An 18242-nucleotide genomic window follows, 5' to 3' on the forward strand; every position below is an offset into this window, starting at 1 on the left:
GCCGGCTGCTTGGAGCTCTAAGTTCTTATACTGAGATTCCACACCAGCCACAACATGCGGGGCAGCTTTTGCAGGTGTTGACTTCCATGTTTCAATCAATTTCATCCCCCTCTCAGGTCAAGCAAGACTCCCCAATCCCCCAACTTTTTGCCAAGCCTTTCAGTGCCATTACGTCACCTATGCCCAAGCTCCCCCAAACTGTTGCAGCTCAAGATGCGGATATCCAGGCACTGGATCTACCAGGACAAGGGGCCTGAACCTAGGCGATCGATCGATTGACGTAAAACAAAATTACTCCAATTGTAGATTACTGTACACGCGGCTTGAAAAGGCCTCTGTCTCCAACATGCCGTGAAACCGAGCGAGGTCCGGGGCGCAAGCAATTGTTGGTAAGATGCGGGTAGTAATGATGTAACTGCATCAGCTACACAACACTTGCACCATGTCTGCCATGTTCCTGTACCGCAATTGAAATTGAGAAACATCCTACCCTTTTTTTACTGTGACTATATTCTCCAACTTAATCACTAACCCTTTTACCCATCTGCTTCTTGACGCCCACGAAGTTCTGAAGCTTCGTGATTTCTCAGACCTCCAATTGATTCCCCCGGTCTTGCCATACACCGAGCTGCCCGCCATGTTCCGGAGCACGCAACCTTTGTGGGCGGGCTCCGCGAGAGCAATTGCTGCCTCCCGACAGCTTTCCCTGCGATCAGCCACCAACGTCCCCTCATTAGCTCAAAGCGCGACCCGGGTTCCCAGGGCCGGCACCTCGCTGGTCCTCAAGACGCGATACACGACGAAGCCTCCGCTGGGCGAGAGCCTCAAGCCCGAGGAAATAAAGAAGGCGGCGGAGCAGAAGCTGGAGTCGCACCCGGAGCAAGTCTCAACCGAGTCCAGCGTTCGGCATGCCTTTGAGCCGGCCCCTGAGGATGCCCAAAAAGACGTCGCCGATGGACTTGGGCATGATATTGTGAGTTCACAATTGGCACAATGGCGATTTAGCGTTACATTGCTTCTGCATTGGAACCATATTATTAACACCACTGCCTATTTTGTAGCACATCGTGAAAGAAACCTTCAACCTCGCCCAGGTCCCCAGAGAATCCTACATCCTCGGCCTGTCGGGCACGATCCCGTACCTCGCGACGTCGGTCAGCGTGGTCTACCTCTCGTGGGCCTCCAACACCGACTGGCCCACGACGTCGACGGTGCTCAACCACATGCTGATGAGCCACGAGAATGCGCACTACTTCCTCAGCCTGCTGGAGCCGATCCAGGTCGGCTACGGCGCCGCCATCATCAGCTTCCTGGGCGCCATCCACTGGGGCCTCGAGTACGCCGAGAAGGCGCCCGACGCGGCGCGGACGCGGTTCCGGTACGGCCTCGGCGTGGCGGCGCCGCTGGTGGCGTGGCCGACGCTGCTGATGCCGTGGCCCTGGGCGTTGACGACGCAGTGGGCCGCGTTCGTCGGCCTTTGGCTCGCGGACCGCACCGCGTCGATCCGCGGCTGGGCGCCATACTGGTACGCGACCTACCGCTTCGTGCTGACGGCCATCGTCGGCGTCGCCATCATGATCAGCATGATCGGCACCATGAAGGTCGGCCAGTACAAGCCCCAGTTCGGCAAGATCAGCGAGAAGATCCAGGAGAACCGCTTCGAGGAGCCCTACACGGAAAAGTGGCAGCAGCTCGAGAAGCCCGCCTACGAGGAGGAGCGCGTCAAGAAGGAGAAGGCCGAGGCCGAGCAAAAGAAGAAGGAAGAGGAGGAGGCCAAGCAGAAGGAGAAGGAGGAAAAGGAAAAGAAGGAGGAGGAAGCCAAGAAGGCCAAGGAGGAGGCCAAGAACAAGGATAAGAAGGGTGACAAGAAGGAAGACAAAAAGGATGATAAGAAAGACGAGAAGAAGGATGATAAGCAAGAGGAGAAGAAGGACGAGAACAAGGACGACAAGAAGGATGAGAAGGAGGAAAAGAAGGATGACAAGAGTGAAGAACAGACCGAAGGCAAGGGTGACGATAAGAAGGGCGAGGACAAGAAGGAAGGCGAGAAAAAGGAGTAACGCTGTCAACGAACCTGATGATTTGATATTTACTTTTTTCAGGTGTTGGGTCTCGACTTCATCAGGGTGCAGCTGCATCGGGAGAGCCTGGCGTTCTGGGCATGTCTTTTTATGTATCTCACATAGCCTCTGGGCGAGAGATAATCGAAACGATTCAAATACCATTATTCACCCATCTGGGCCGCTTTGATACGTGAGGATCAATCAACACGAAACTCAATAATGATTATCGTCACATACCGGGGCTATCTTGGGTATGTAGCCTCCTGACGTGATCAGTACTTCAAATGCTGATCGCTTTAGGTATATTGCTGCTGTTTTCTAATTGTACATGCCGCGCGCATGTGGTAACATCCAAGGGATTTCTCGATAGGCATGTTCGCAGTCCGGTTTTGTTACCCGCCTGCCAGGCCCAGGTCCCCGGCGTCGGGTGGCGGAGACACAGCATCAATCCAAAGGCCCATCAATCAATCCTTCAAATCGCATAGGTACGTTAAGTTTCCTTTCCAGGACCAAGAGCAGTTTGCCCGCACATCCATCTGCTCGTCGCAATTGCAGTTTACTTGTTGTCACAGTTCGCGGTGATGCGTGCCACTTCTACACAAAATGGGCCACTATTCCAAGAGACCGCCAGAACGCACTGCGACGCCGCAACCGCGTCATGGGCCGGCCTGGAATAGAAGATGGGCGATATAACCAAGTCCCTCGAGTTCGCCGCCAGCACCAGGGTTTCCAAAAGAGCTTCCGGGTCTGAGCAGCGGCGACAATTTTCTGGACAAGGTCAATGAGCTGGCCCACGGACGAGGTTGGCACAGCCAAGTATCTCATGCTGCTGTACTAGAACCAGCTCTGCCGGCATCGAGCAGGCGGTGATGGTTCCATCGAACGAGCGGAAGCCAAACTGCGCGCCAGTAAGGTCCATGTACACGTGTCTGATTGGGTTCGTCGCCCTGAGGTCATCGAGGGCAGCGAAGACGATCTATTTCGGATTCCCTTGCAGGTCAGGGAAGTCTATCCCGCTTGGGGAACTGGCTGCTTGATACTCCTCAAGGATTCAACGACGAATGCAGCGTGAGTGAAATTCAAGAACACACTCCGATTGAGAGTCATATCGTGACGGCTTCGGTCAGCATTATGAGCCGGTGGCACCCCAAGGCTATCCATACACACGGTCGAGCCGGCTACATCAAAACAAATGTTACTCGTCTTCACAGCCATGGGGTCATAGCTCTACTAGTGATCTTGACCTTGGAAAAGGGGTGGTCAAACCCGTCTAGTGACGCTGAGAGGCTACATCTTCTCCTTGGCAGCGCAAAGGATGCGGCAGCGGTTATTGGGGCCTAATTCGATCTCCAAAGGGCCGGGTCGTGCCTGTATCATATAGGGGATCCGTCACACGGAGAGTTTATGGGGTTGTTGGCGGCCATCTACGACGATCACCACCATCAACCCCGTATTGGGCCCCCTTTTGAAGATGCCGAGTATAGCACACTCCGGGTGCCTCTGCGCTGAATATAAGCACAGGACCAACTCCGCGGCCGCAAACTCATATTAGGTGACCGCAAGACAAAAATTACAACCATAGCAGTTGACTGACTGATAGTGGTTTTAGAAGGCGTATAGTGATGCCCACAACTTGTGAAAATACTTAGATGGGTGTAGGGGGGATGGTATATAAAGTCGAGCTGGGTCATGATACTTCTTACATGTCGTACTTAAACAGGTTATACCCCTCCCCTTAAACCAAAAAACATCTGACTATAGCCAGTTCTTTCTCTTAAAGCGGCCAATTCTATGTAATACTTATATATAGGTAATTAGAGCGTATACTGCGGAGGTGGGTGTCGTGACTAAATTGGTACTTTAGTTCTCACGTCGAAAAGGGGATATCCTCCCATTGTTCGCCTAAGTACGGTAAACCAGGCATCGCCGGGCCCACGTTCGGACCCGACCTCCGGGAAAGCCCAGTTCTCGGGAATATAGCTGAGTTATGCAAGCTTGAGCTCGCATGGGCTCGACGACTCTTTATCTTTGCATGTGCCATATTAGGTAGGTGGATAACGGTAGGCTTCACCGCAGAAGCAAAGTTGTGCAGGTTTCGAATCGAATGCGGTAGAGGCCCATTCCGAATACAACCCCGGCATCTTGGGTCGCTCTAGGAGGGCAGGTGCCCGTCCAGATACCGAGGATATGCAGACAGATCGATCATGAACGCATTCGCCTCCTCCAGACCGCATACCGACGGATATCTTGCAAGATCCAAGATCAAGTCGTTAACTTCCTTCCGTGATAGGCGAAGCTCCGCAAGCAAGATTTTCCTAAAAGGGGTTTTGTCTGTTACCACCCATGAGGGTGGGTGATCGTGTTCAGTCTCTCTCATTGGCTACTTTGCATGACTGTATTCAAAAGGGCCCCAGATAGGCCGGTCACAACACCATCTCACATGTAACGCATGTTTAGATATCTCTCCCAAAATGTGACTGCCAAGTGCTGTATAACAAGCACAAAACGAAGCTATGCATGCACAATGTATAATGCGTATGCACTCGGGTCATGTGCAACGGGGTTGCACGACCGCAAGGGGCATCTTCCGCCGAATGACCCCTGCTCGTTTCAGAGGACACTTAGGCGGGGTTTCGCTTCAGCTAACTATAAGATTTGCAAACCGCAGGCCTAGAATACTTAATATTCAAGTCGAGCCGAGAACATTATATACAGGCCTACGAGGTCCACCAGCGATCGACGGGCAGGATCACGGATAGATAATTGACCAGACTCATAAAGGGGATGTTTCTCAGTTGGGCTGGAACGGCGTTGAAGCCCGTGCATCTTGAACTGGATTCAAGTAATACATGAAATGAGAATGATATCAGAGGAGGCCCCAGCAGCAAGATCGAAGTCGCATTAAAAGCGCCTCGTCCTCAGGACAGATGCGGTGAATGGCCGCTTTTGCTGCGAAATCAAGAACGGCCGTGGAAGCGAGTGCATCGTTGCTGCATGCCAAGTCCTCAGAGAAAGCGTCCTTCCTCAAGAGGACAGAATGGCCGTCCATGTCGGTACACGCCTTCCGGTCGAATGCCCCAAAAGGAGTTGCCTCAGGATGATGGGAAAGGAGGAAGAAAAAGAAAAAGGCGCACCGTTTTGGAAGCTTGCTTTTTCTTGCATCAGTATGCGTCGTCGTGTTGCGCATGTCAGTTTGTTCCTGACCATGCGACTTGGCAACTCGTGGGATCAGACGATCTTCTGTCTCGTCTGATCTCTAAATTGATGCCCACTGGACTGTACGCACGCAGCGTACCCGCCAGCTGTCCGCTGCCGGCCTCGCAGCGTGGCAGCACGCCCCAGCGCCCTTCTTAAGCGGATGCAAGAAAGCGTGGTGCATATGGCGAAGCTCTCAGATGAAAAGACGTCAACGCATTGGTGCAAGCCGGGCCTGCAGTCACACACTCTTTGGAGAAGGAGCATACTTCGATTGGGATTTTTTTAATTGGCGGAGGTTCTTCCGAGGCAAGGGTGCACTGGCCCCTTGCCCCTCTAACATAAACTGCAAAGGGACCTGGACCCGGCAACTATATCCCCGCACCTGGATCCCTCCAACTTCACGAGGCCCCATTGTCCAATGGCAACCTGGACTCCTGGACTCCTGGACTCGCCGCAATGCCGAGCAGCCCGAGTCCGTGCCTTTTGACATGTCAAGATCAGGGGCGTGATAGAACCAGGTTCTAGGCCACCGTCTTGGGTCAAGGCCCTCGGAACAGTCTGTGCAACATGTGCATCTGTATGTAACGGCTACCATGTGGCTCAATCACGGCAGCTGTTGTGTCGAATCAGGGTGTCGTCTTGCCACGCCCCGGCATACTCTCTCCAAGTTATGTCCCTCCCAACCACCCCAAAACGAAGGCGCCAGGCCAGAGAGGGCGGCATTGCCTTGTGGATGGCACATGTGTCGACACAGCCTGTGTGCTGTCTCCGAGTCCCAGAGCCGGCTGCTGCCATCTGGATCAATGGTGACATATCAATGACAGGCTAGGTGTTGAAGATGGCAGATGGAGGTCGCTACTCACCTGTGCCTGAGCGGCAAGTTGCGCCCTCGCGTCACCCCCACAGATTAAGCTTGCTTTTTAGCTGCTACCGATGATGTTTAGAGACGTGCTTCTGAAGGGGGGCATGGGAACTCCTCACTTGTCAGTGTGCAACGCTTGTCTATCCCAGGCTGCCAGGGACGAATCTTCTGGACGAATGGCACTTGATGGCTGCCACATGTGGGCCCGAGTTGCACCATGCATCTATTCAGGAACTACGCCCGATGCATCTCAGATGATCCAATACCCGGTAACGCTCACTGTCTCTTTCTCCTCTACACCAAGCATCGCTTTGTTCGGTCCTAACTTGGATCAAGTGTTACCTCACCTGCGTCGCCACCAAGTCCAGTGCCGTCCACCGATGGTCGTGCGGACATTATTGATAGCCGATCCTTCCCCCCAGGTCCCCCCATTTTAAGCAACGCTTGGGTCCTCATCCGCATATATCGGGATTTTGAATATACACACTCCCATTGCAACTCCCCAAAGAGTTCTCGTTGCGTGCGCCATAGGCATACGCGGCAGGTCCCGATGCCAGGCATTAATCAACTGCCCGAGGGCGCCGAGGGTGTCGTCGCCTTCTCCCTAATCTATGCTGCGGCCAGTTGGACATGCAGTGCGTTGTTCATACTGGTGGCCCGCGTCTACCGGGAAGGCTTCTCCTGTAAGTCAAGGATCACAGAATGAGCCTGGACACGACGACATGCTGATAAAGCTGGCCTTGGCCATCTGTCTAGACCTTTCCATTCTGTCTTTCTTCACCTTGTTCAGCACAACTGCGTCCATCATACAGCAAGCCCACGATGCGACATGGTATAGGGACGTTATGATAGCTCAGTTCGAACACAAGCAGGTCAATCCCGACAGCCCGGAAAACGCCATTGCCAATGGATCTATTGGACTCGACCTTGTCCTGTACTACCTTCGTACGTCAGTTCGCAGGCGATAAAACGTCTGAAGACTGACATGATTTACAGAGTACTACTCTTACAGTGTTGAGGCCATGCTTGTCATGTTTTGGTAGGTTCATTGAACGAACCCCTTCTGTGAAATAACATGCAGGTGTGCTGATTGGAGCTCGCGATTCTTAGGGCAGGAGAACTTGCGCAAACAGTATATGGGCTCTCAGCGAAGCTTCGATTGAGGCCCTTGCTGCAACGGATCAACACTGTGGGCAAGTGGATATCCATCTTGTTCCCAATGGTCACCATCGTTCTGCTGCGACTCCCGGCGCTGCAGGCGCACTTTATAATCTTCATCCTGATTGCCGACCTACCATGTAAGTAGAACGATCATACCGCTAGTCGCCTAGCATTGCGGTGCGCTGACTGCCCTTATGCAGTGATGATCAGTTTGGCCATTGGCAGTGGAACTGTGATCGCGATCCTGGCGAGATATATCAACTCGCGCAAGAGGTTCACCAATTGGACGCCTCAGCAGGGCACAGGCAACACAAGTCAAAGTGGCGCGACTATCCAGAGCACCGCCCAGTCGTCGTCAAGCCATGGGAAGGGCCCTATGAAACAGGGCTTGTACGACCGTTGGCTGATGGTTCGATTTACGTGTGCTTTTGTGGTTCTCGCGTAAGTAGCACCAGCTGATTTGCTCGAACCTACAATGTGGCCTCGAGGAAGACCGGCTGGACTGACCAGATTCCAGGGTGTTTGAAGTGACCAACACACTGTTTCAGGTCCAGTCCCTGTTGAACACGAAGAAGGACGCGGCGTCTGTCGAGCCTGACTTGTCGGTCGAGCGCGCAAAGACGACTTTCTTTCTCTTTCTGCCGGGGAACACCCGGGGATCTTCGTCTTCCTGGTTTTCGGCACGACCGCCGGGTGTAGGAAGGCCATGTACAACATCTTCGTGCCGCAGGGGGTGCAGGGGCGATAATGGGGGAAGCAGGGGTGGATGCATCCCTTGGTCATCAAGGAGCAGGAGGCGACCAGCCCCGGTTGTAATACATGAGGACCCGGAGAGTCGCCTCTTTGACCGCCCGGATGACATAAGGAGCGACATGGGGCTGACAGGAAGGGGCGAGCTCACCCAAAGCCACGATCTGAACAAGCCACTACCTCTGGTGGCCATGTCGAGATACAACAGGTATCAGGGAGAGCGCGACAGTCCTAGTCCCCGCTGGCAGCAATATCGGGGAGACCGGGTACAAGTGGGGAGGGGGAGGACCAAGGCGGGATCCCGCTGCACCACATGCGATCTCTCGACTCGGTGAAAGAGGAGTACTATCATCCACAAGCTGAGCAGAGCGACGACTCCGGGCCGATGCTGCCGATCATGAGAGACGAAGGGAGTTATGGTGCGAGAGGAAGCCCAAGACGGCTACCACAGGGGAGTGGAAGAGGTGTGCGAAGGCAAAGCATAACGATTGATTACGGCCGCTATTGAGTGAATGATACCCCCATGTGTGCAAGATACCCAAGAGACGGAAGAGAGATAGGGAGCGAGAGACTAACGGGCGACGGAGCAAGCTGTCGCTCCTCGAGAGCTGCTCACCGCTTGATGTAAATCATCCAATTCATTTATTCATAATACAACGTTTCTTCATGTAACGGACAATACGTGACTACAGCCTTCGGATGTGACTTAAGATGCTGAAAAGACAATGTTCCTCCAGCTATCTGGGAATCGCCGCGTTAGAAAGGTAGCAATGCGTGCTGTCGCATGCGCCATGCCAAGTTCAGTAGCTGCATGCAAGCGACCCTTCAAAGTTTAAGGGGGCAAGGGGGGATGAGGGATTGGGCTGCTACAAATCTCTGTCCATCACATGATCGAATATAGATTGGATACATACTGTATATCACGCTGGACTAGATGAGGAGAGGGCCACTGCGCCTCACGAATTGAATAAGCTGGTCTTGACTCATTAGCTAATGATCCCGCGAGCTGGTTCGGTACGTTGGCAGCAAACAGCAGTAATGAAAAGCTGGCATCGAACGACGAGATAATGGGATTGTCTGGCGGAGATCGAGCACCCGCGAGGTATGTCTTACATGGCGGGACGCGGGGATTGATGAGGGGTGACGAGTACCCACGACTCCGGGGCCCCAAGGCGAAAGAGTGGAAAGGGGCAGAGGGGAGACGACGGATCAGGCCACCCGTAACACTCAATCTTGAGAGTCGGGAGGAAACATAATCTCGCCCTGACCTGATGCTTGGGTAGTGCTGGAGCCCGCGGGCTGAGATACACCGCTGCTGATGAATTTTTCTTAGTGAAGCAAGCAGGAAAACCAACACATTCGTGTTCAGACTCGTATCATTCCGGTGCTACTGCGTGTCTGACTTATTGGGCTCTGTTAACCGCTGAAGAATTAGTCGGCGAACGGGCTATTGGATGGTTTTCATATTCCCAAGGAACCCTTGGTTTTTACTGTGTGCATCCGTCAACGGGAGACTCATTGAATCCCGGGATTCTGGGCGACCCACCAACATCCCACTTTGAGTTGCCGGCACCGCCCGCGGGGTGGGATGGCATGCCCAGGGTCCCCCATCACAGGTCTCACAGGGCTTTCCTCCCCCTAACACGACCCGAGATCCCCTAATTAATTCCCCTAAGTCGTTAATTACTAGCCTGGAGCTGACGGCGAAAGCGTGGGTTAGCGTGGGGTATTCTGGGACACATGCAATCAGTGGGCAGGTGGGTGTTGATCGTCAGGTTCCGTAACTCCAATCAGTCGACTTGTCATCCTGACGACAAACCTTACCCGAGTCCCTCCCCTATCCGAGAGGGCTCTGCCCAGGCAGGCTCAGCTATTCGGTGGCATCTGGCCCCAGAAAATGGATGCCGGAAAGGTTCCGGGCATCCGGATCAGAAGACGTCAGCATTTGTTGCTCTGCAGGGTAGTGACCAGCAATTCCGTTCAATCATGCCAAACTCCCGTCCCAAGTCCTTGAGGCCCAGCAAAGTAAACAGCTGTTTTTGAAGTTGCAGCCGCCACTCGGTACTCTTTTCGTATATTCAACGTTCTCTCAAGGTGATATGTAAGTGAGGCTGCTGCGGTGCTTACAGTGAGTGTACAGTACTTACATAACACAAACCACGCGCGGCCTGGCAGTGCTCCCTTCTGTTTCTCATATAAAAAGACTACAGTAAACCGCAGATCGCTGATTTCCGGACAGTCCTCATTCATTCACATCTTCATCTGCAATCCAGAAACACAACTCATACCACTACACATCATGGAGGAGTTCCAGCACAAGTTCATCAGACGTGCATCCGCACACCACAACCGCCGGCTGAGCGAAGCCGTCGACAAGAAGGGTATCTTCGCGCCCACCCTCAAGGTAAATCCACATCCTCCCATCAAAAGCAAGCTTGATATCCAGCCGAACTCGATGCTAATTGTTCCCGTGTGGCGCAGACCCTCTTCATGGGCGTGTCGGCCGCCAAGAACGAAGACGGCACCTTCACCGTGGCCCTCGCGGCCCACGACCAGACCTACCTGGTCGACTTCTGGGAGGAGCACATCCCGCCGGCGGACCCGGCGGACCCGAACCCCGGCCGCGACGTGGTCGCCGACTGCGTGATCCGGCACGTGCTCAAGTACGAGCAGGAGAACTTCGTCAAGATGATCGGCGGCGGCGTGCCGACGGCGCTGGCCGAGCGGCTGAGCCCGACGCTCTGCTCCCGCCTCTGGCTCGAGGTCGACATTATTCCTATTGTCATCGAGCCGGGCCTGCACGTGCACCACTACCACTCCATTAGCAGCTGGAACGACAAGCGCGTCGACGAGCAGGCGGACTCGATGGCCAGGAAGTGCATCATGTATGTTTCTGCGCCCCCTTCCCCGTTTCGCTGCTTTCCTGAAGAGGACGACGACAACGAAGAGGATTGTTTTTAAACCAAGGAACAAACATCTCTCTGACACTTCTTCTTTTTTTTTTTCTACAGGAACTTTGGCCCGTCCATGGTGCCGCTGCTGCAGGTCGGTTGGCGCGGGGCCGTACAGGTTGACGGCGGCTTCCAGGCCCGCCTCAACACGGCGGAGGATCACAAGAACACCGTCAGCGCCGCCACCTGGAAGTCCCTCATGCACTACACCAAGGACCTCAAGGACAAGAAGCTCCGCATCGGTTTCTTCAGCTCGACGCCTCAGGGCGGCGGGGTCGCTCTCATGCGCCACGCCCTCGTTCGTCTGTCCAAGATCCTGGACGTTGACCTCAACTGGTATGGTAAGTTATCTGATTATCTCCTTATATTCATGGGCTTTTGGTGTTTTGGACCATCCGCTAACGTTGTACCGCCAAAGTCCCCAAGCCTCGTCCTGGAGTCTTCCGAAGCACCAAGAACATGCACAACATCCTGCAAGGAGTCGCGGAGCCCGAGCAGCGTCTGTCCAAGGAGGAGATGACCACCATCACCGAGTGGATCCAAGACAATGCCAAACGCTACTGGTTCTCCGAGGGCGGTCCCCTTCGACCACCTGAGGAGGGCGGTGCCCACGTCATCATGGTAAGTTTCTGGGTGCTCACCTTTGCCTGCCCGACTTAGGAGCACTAATCACACTGAGTTTGACCGTTTCTTAGATTGACGACCCGCAAATGCCCGGAATTATCCCCATGATCAAGGAACTTACCCCGGATCGACCCGTCATCTACCGATCTCACATTCAGATCCGCAGCGATCTGGTCGCCAAGGAAGGCAGCCCGCAGGCCGAAGTCTGGGAGTTCCTCTGGAACAACATCAAGCTCGCCGACAGCTTCATCAGCCACCCCATCCCGGAATTCGTCCCGCACAACGTGCCCCACGAGATCGTGGGATACATGCCAGCAACCACCGATTGGTAAGCTAAACCCGACAGATCAGGGGCTTTTTTCTTTCTCCCTCTGGCCCCATTCTGACTTTTGACTGCGCGTGTAGGCTGGATGGTCTGAACAAGGCCATGAACGATTGGGACTCTGGCTACTACGGCAACCAGTACAATGTGCAATGCAATGCTCACCAGATGTAAGTTGACCAAAACACGTCTCATCAGATTTGAACTCCACTGACATGAGTACGTAGGACCAAATTGGATTACCCCAGAAGTGAGTAGAGCCCCATACGACTAGGTGACCAACTTTACATGACATGCTGACCATGTTCCCAGGGAGCTACATTGTCCAGATCGCCCGATTCGACCCCGCCAAGGGCATCCCGACAGTGATTGATGCCTACGCCGAGTTCCGCAAGCGTTCCTTCGCGGCCGGCATCGAGCAGCCACCTCAGCTAGTCGTGTAAGTATCCTTCCCCACCCCCTCCCTATCCACTCCCCCGAGTTACAAAGAGCAGTCTAGCTAACCTAGCATTTTGATCCCCCCGGAAATAGCGCCGGAAACAGCTCCGTCGACGACCCCGACGCCAACATGATCTACGACCAAACCCTGGACCAGATCGAGAAGAAGTACGCCCACCTCGCCAGCGACATCAGCGTGATGCGCCTCGACGCCAACGACCAGCTGCTCAACACGCTGATCGCGAAAGCGCGCGTCGTGCTGCAGCTGTCGACGCGCGAGGGCTTCGAGGTCAAAGTGTCCGAGGCCCTGCACGCGGGCCGCCCCGTCATCGCGACCCGCGCCGGCGGCATCCCGCTGCAGGTGCACGACGGCGTCGACGGCTACCTCGTCGAGCCCGGCGACTACCTGCAGGTCGCCGAGCACCTGACGGACCTGTTCACGGACGAGGCCCTCTGGGCGCACATGAGCCGGGCCGCGCGCGACTTGGTGAGTGACGAGGTTGGCACCCCCGGGAACGCGCTCGCGTGGTACTACCTCGCGAGCAAGTGGGCCGCCATCGCGGCCATCACGGCCAACGGGGGCGAGCGGGCCCGCTGCGGCCGGATCATCGCTGGGTCAATGATATGGCGCGCGAGGAGGCGGGGTTCCCGTACGCGGAGGGGGAGAACCGGTTGCCGCGGCGGTACACGGAGGAGAGGGTTTTGGCTATCAATGGCAAGAACAAGAACTGAAGTCAGTAGTCATCTGGTGGAGTGGCAATTGCTAAGTGCGGTTGCGATTGCTGTTTCGCGTGTACTTTGCTTGGGGAACAGGTTGAAGGGAAGTTCTCGGGTGGTTTCTGGCCACGTTTCGTTCTTCTGTTTGGTTTTACGGGACGAGAGGTTCACGATGATGGAATGAGTGTTCTAATGTTCGATTAAGGATTGATATGGGCACGGTTGGTATATTCTCCTCCTTCCTTATATACAGAGATAAACATGTCTTGATTGCTTGTAGATAGTGTTTCGCGTCCATACACAAATGACTATGTTTGCATCTTTTCTCGATCCCTCTACTCCGAAGGTTCGGTCACATAGGTAAAACATGTCAGCACGGTGGATAGAGAATGTGGCTGAAAAGAACTTGACGTGAGAGTAGTTGAGTTCGACCTAAAGTTCCTGCTGCATCCTGCTTGACAGATCTGCCGTTCCTTCCTTGTCGACCACGGCGGGTAAAAGATAGTCACGATGAATATGCGTAATTTAGATACCCAGCGGGAGCCCGAGACACGGGGGCTTGTTTTGTCAAAAAAGGGGGGGGGGGGGGGCGGGCAGCTTTATGAGACGCGGATAGCCTTTCCAATTGATGTACCACGCAGGAAGATCGTAGACCGTCACACAACTCATCATCATGCCCCGGCTACTTACTTGCTTCTTCAATCGGGGGGAAGGGAACAGAAACCCGGGGGAACACAAGCTCAAAACATCATGTAGAGGAGAAAACAGAACCAACATGAAGAAGAAGGACCCCGACGACGATTGATCGATGCAGTGAGACGCCCGCGGGTAGCAGCAGCATCGCGCCCCCCTATGAGACATACATACAGATCGGACAGACACACTTCTCGTCGGTCGCACAAGGGGGGAGACTCGAGGTATTGCGATTTCTGCATGAGAAGAACGGAGGGGGAAGGGGGGGGGACAGGGGGATCGGACCATGGGATGGGGGCAGGGGGGAAGAAACAAGGGTACTGCGGGCGCTGCGGGCGCTGCGGGTGTTGCGGCTGCTGCGGGTGATGTGCTGGTTGTGTGGGGTTGCGCGCGCCTACGTAACAACAACATCTTTATCTAAGGCTGCCTGCCGGCATAATGCTGGAGGTTGTCGTGCATTTTCATGGGGGGCCGTCATCGAATCAATGTGACCAAGAGGTTGCATTCGGTAAAAGGGCCTTTTGCAAGTTGGCAGATTCCCAAAGTGATGCATGCTTCGAAAACCCGATGCTTTGGGGTTTGGGGTTTGGGGAAGAGACGGACGAAAAGGGGGTTGTGACTGGCCAAAGCAAAGTGCCGCGGGGGTTAATGGTGATGATGGATGGCTGCTTGCTTTACGGAGTACAGGAATCAGTTGAACGACAGTTGCACTTACCCCACGATGTTATTCATCGCATTGATGTCGAGCCAGTCATTGACGACTGTGCACGTACCTACATACTTACATTGAGCGGATTGTAACGAAATCATACTCCTAATGGCCCCCATTTTGGTTCTAATGGAAGATGCAAGATGCTGCAAATGTATTCCAGCTCCATGGAGCATGGGTTAGGCCCAAGAGTCATCTTGCATTAGTCGGTCAAGTTGCGACAAGTACGGCCGCCGAGTAAGCAGCACAGTCGAAATTCCCCGCGGTGTTCAGCATCTCCGCGCTGCTCGCCAGAATACGGGGGCTTTTGATGCTGCACATGCATGCTGCCGGTGACCAACTCGTCAGTTTGGCCCTCAGAGCCTGGCGCGCCTCAAATTTAAATTGATGAATTGCTGCTTGGGGATCTTACATATCTTAGCCAGCTGTCAGAACGCAATCGTACGACCTGGGTCGACTTTTGTGGTGGGTGATTTGATAGATTTTCCTTCTTCAGCCGCATTTGGTCTTGTTTTTCGCCTTGGCTCTCTGCGCTAAGCCATCCGTCGTCTTGGGAATCGGGAGGGTCCGCAGACTGTCTGGGGAAGAGAGCATATACAACCAATGAGCGGTCGGCGAAATTGAAAAGCTGACATTCAAGCTCAAGACGGACTTGTTTTCATTTTCGTCCAATCCTCGCTGAAGCTTTATCGATGCGTAATGCAGTTGCGGATAGCTTAGGTACTTTTTGTCTGGGACGCTGAACGGCAGTTACCCCAACCTCCGGCCGCCCGGTGTGACTTCTGGCAGTTGGCAGTTGCTTGTGGGCAGCTAATGCAACGTGCCTGCCAATGACAACTTCTCCAACAATCTCGAACACTGTTCTTCGCCTAGACACAACCTGTATCTAAATACATCATATCATGCAGTGAAGCTATCATGGTAGATCCTTTCGCACATCATGCATACATATCTTGACTTGGTAGGCGGTGGTTGCTCAACAATAGACTACCGTCCGTCAGCGGCACGTGGGCCTGGGCGTCCACGCTAGAATGCGGAATGGAAACCTGCCAAAAAGAACACAGCTTGAATTACCACAATGCTTACCAGCGGCCTTTGCCAGCTACGTAACAACCATACGTCGACATTTGGTAAGCAAAACAGACTGGAAAAGTACAGTCGCAACCTTCTGTCGGTCCCTGGCAGATATGAAAACGAAAGCCCGAACATCCCGAGCCGTCAGAACAAGAATAACCATGTTCTGTGGCCCTTCCGCCGCGGAGAAATCGTTACCGCACGAGAACGACCGGACGGCAAGTGGACACCCTCGATCACGTCCACATCCACTTGATGACGGCCCAATTGTCAAACCCAGACGGCGCCAACCTGCTGCAAGAAGCCCTTTACCGCCGGCGCAGAACAGAAGAAAAAGGTGGCGCGACAATTGCTAATGTATATCAATGCCAAATTGGCCATGATGGAGGCATTTCGTGTACTCGTGTATTCGCGAAACATGCGATGCACGGGTGGAACCGTAGCTGAATATGACAAAGAAGGGTTTGCTTTCTCCGCGCTGATTGACTGACCTGGACGATGTTGTTCGCGATGAACCCCTTATGGACAAAGGCACCCACCCACCTGACTATATAAAGTGAGAGTAGAATGTCACTCTGACGTGTATCACTATATCTACCTCGCGCCCACATCTCAACATACTTGCTGCAGAACATTCTTCCATCTTCGGAACATCAAGTCACCCTTTCTATCTTCCTCTCTCATAATACAGCAACACCAACACACCATGGCTGTCACCGGTGAAGCCTCGGCGCCCCTGACGCCAGATCAGATCGCCATCGTCAAGTCGACGGCGCCGGCCCTCAAAGCCCACGGCGAGGAGATCACCTCGCTGTTCTACAAGAACATGCTGGCCGCCCACCCGGAGCTGCGCAACATCTTCAACAAGACGAGCCAGGAGACAGGCGCCCAGCCGCGCGCTCTGGCCGGCGCCGTCTTCGCCTACGCCAGCTACGTCGACGACCTCGGCCAGCTGTCCGACGCCGTGGCCCGCATCGCCCACAAGCACGTCAGCCTCATGGTCACCAAGGAGCAGTACCCCATCGTCGGCGAGCACCTGATCGCCGCCGTCGCTACTGTGCTGGGCGACGCCGTCACGCCCGCCGTCGCCGAGGCCTGGACCGCGGCCTACCAGGCCCTGGCCGACATCTTCATCGGGCTCGAGGGCGGCATGTACACGGAGCAAGAGAAGAGCGCGGCGGGCTGGAATGGCTGGCGCAAGTTCAAGATCGCCAAGAAGGTCCCCGAGTCTGCCGAGATCACCAGTTTTTATCTTACCCCCGAGGACGGCAAGCTCCCACTGCCCGATTTCAAGCCCGGCCAGTACGTCAGCCTGCACCTGCACGTGCCGGAGCTCGGCTGCATGCAGCCGCGCCAGTACTCGCTCAGCGACGTGCCCGGGCAGGACTGCTACCGCATCAGCGTGAAACGCGACGCCGGCAAGCTGGCCGGCGTGCCCGGGCTCATCTCCAACCGGCTGCACAGCGACTACCAGGAGGGCGATGTCGTGGAGATCACCCATCCCGCGGGTACCTTCTCCGTCGAGCCCAAGACGCGCGGCGGCCAGTCGCCCATGGCGCTGATCTCGGCCGGCGTCGGCGTCACGCCCATGGTCTCCATCCTCAACGCGACCGTAGCCGAGGGCTCTGCGCGCCCCGTGTCGTGGGTGCACGGCGCCCGCAGCACCGAGGTCCAGGCCTTCGCCGGCCACGTCCAGGGCGTGTGCGAGAAGAACCCCAACGTCAAGGCGACCATCTTCAAGAAGCACGTCAAGGACGGCGAGGTCGAGGGGGTCGACTACCATTTCATCGGCCGCATGGACCTTGAGAGGGTCGACCGGAAGCAGGGCCTCTTCCTCGACGAGCCCGAGGCCCACTACTACATCTGCGGGCCCCCTGCCTTCATGCGGGATGTCCGGCAGTTCCTCGTCAAGGCGGGCGTCGGCGAGAGCAGGATACATATTGAGGTGTTTGGCGTCGGAGATGGCGAGTAAGACGCAAGCAAAAAGACTCATTGCTTTTTTTTCTTCCCCTCGGAGTTACGGGAAGGGACAAGTCCCCGGATGGAGTCCCTAGTTTACGGCGTTGATACCACCGCCCCTTTTACGTGTAAGAATATATATTTACCTAAGAATCACAACAATACATATGTTTTCAGTTATCACCCAATCTTCGAGAATGATAAAGCATCTCCGTGGTTTACGATTGCTGACATTGAACTAATTCATGCAGTTTAGGGGTACTGTATCCGTGATACATACCCAGCTGTCACCCCAGGGTTGTGTGGCTTTTTCAGCCTCCGCCTGCCTGTAGGCGAACAGCTATGCCGCAAGGTAGGTGTCGCTTCCAAGGAAGAGACGCGTCACCCACGCATGATCTCATCGGGCCCACCCGAAAAAGCAAGTAGCCCTTCTACATTTTTTCTTGCTATCGCATGCATGCCATATCAATTACTACGTATAGCTGGGTCCCACGTGTGTGGACGTGCGATCCTGTGATGATCTTTCTACCTGGCTTATGAAGTGATCAAGTACGCAAGCATGCACGCTCGATTGGAAAATGCAGGTAGACAGGGCAGGTTTGATAACTCAGGCTAGGTAGGTGGGTGAGAGGATGACACATTTCTCGTGATGACTTGAAAATACATGCATATCCATCTTATCAGGGGTGGTGATGAGTTCTTGCTAGTACTGAGAGAAATG

General features: G+C 54.5%; 4 protein-coding genes across 4 annotated transcripts; all 4 read left to right on the forward strand.

Moving 5' to 3' along the window:
• Nucleotides 1–637: 637 nt before the first annotated feature.
• Nucleotides 638–2060, forward strand: PG994_001071 (uncharacterized protein; the record flags this gene model as incomplete). Its single annotated transcript, XM_066852480.1, has 2 exons — nt 638–973; nt 1062–2060. 2 exons carry the CDS (start codon nt 638–640, stop codon nt 2058–2060), a joined length of 1335 nt encoding a protein of 444 aa, XP_066720621.1.
• A 4613-nt stretch (nt 2061–6673) lies between these two features.
• On the forward strand, nt 6674–8369 carry PG994_001072 (glycoside hydrolase; the record flags this gene model as incomplete). Its single annotated transcript, XM_066852481.1, has 6 exons — nt 6674–6806; nt 6880–7068; nt 7120–7162; nt 7234–7421; nt 7485–7725; nt 7802–8369. 6 exons carry the CDS (start codon nt 6674–6676, stop codon nt 8367–8369), a joined length of 1362 nt encoding a protein of 453 aa, XP_066720622.1.
• Nucleotides 8370–10333: 1964 nt separating this feature from the next.
• PG994_001073 (glycosyl transferase group 1) lies at nt 10334–13101 on the forward strand (the record flags this gene model as incomplete). Its single annotated transcript, XM_066852482.1, has 9 exons — nt 10334–10438; nt 10516–10919; nt 11046–11326; nt 11404–11606; nt 11681–11937; nt 12015–12101; nt 12248–12370; nt 12475–12856; nt 12913–13101. The coding sequence occupies 9 exons, from the start codon at nt 10334–10336 to the stop codon at nt 13099–13101; spliced, it is 2031 nt and encodes a 676-aa protein (XP_066720623.1).
• Nucleotides 13102–16268: 3167 nt separating this feature from the next.
• PG994_001074 (flavohemo protein) lies at nt 16269–17534 on the forward strand (the record flags this gene model as incomplete). Its single annotated transcript, XM_066852483.1, has 1 exon — nt 16269–17534. The coding sequence occupies one exon, from the start codon at nt 16269–16271 to the stop codon at nt 17532–17534; it is 1266 nt and encodes a 421-aa protein (XP_066720624.1).
• Between the last annotated feature and the right edge of the window lie 708 nt (nt 17535–18242).

Source organism: Apiospora phragmitis (genome assembly GCF_038363925.1).
Source record: "Apiospora phragmitis strain CBS 135458 chromosome Unknown utg000002l:1.0-5516284.0:1.0-5523493.0, whole genome shotgun sequence".
NCBI classification, from domain to species: domain Eukaryota; kingdom Fungi; phylum Ascomycota; class Sordariomycetes; order Amphisphaeriales; family Apiosporaceae; genus Apiospora; species Apiospora phragmitis.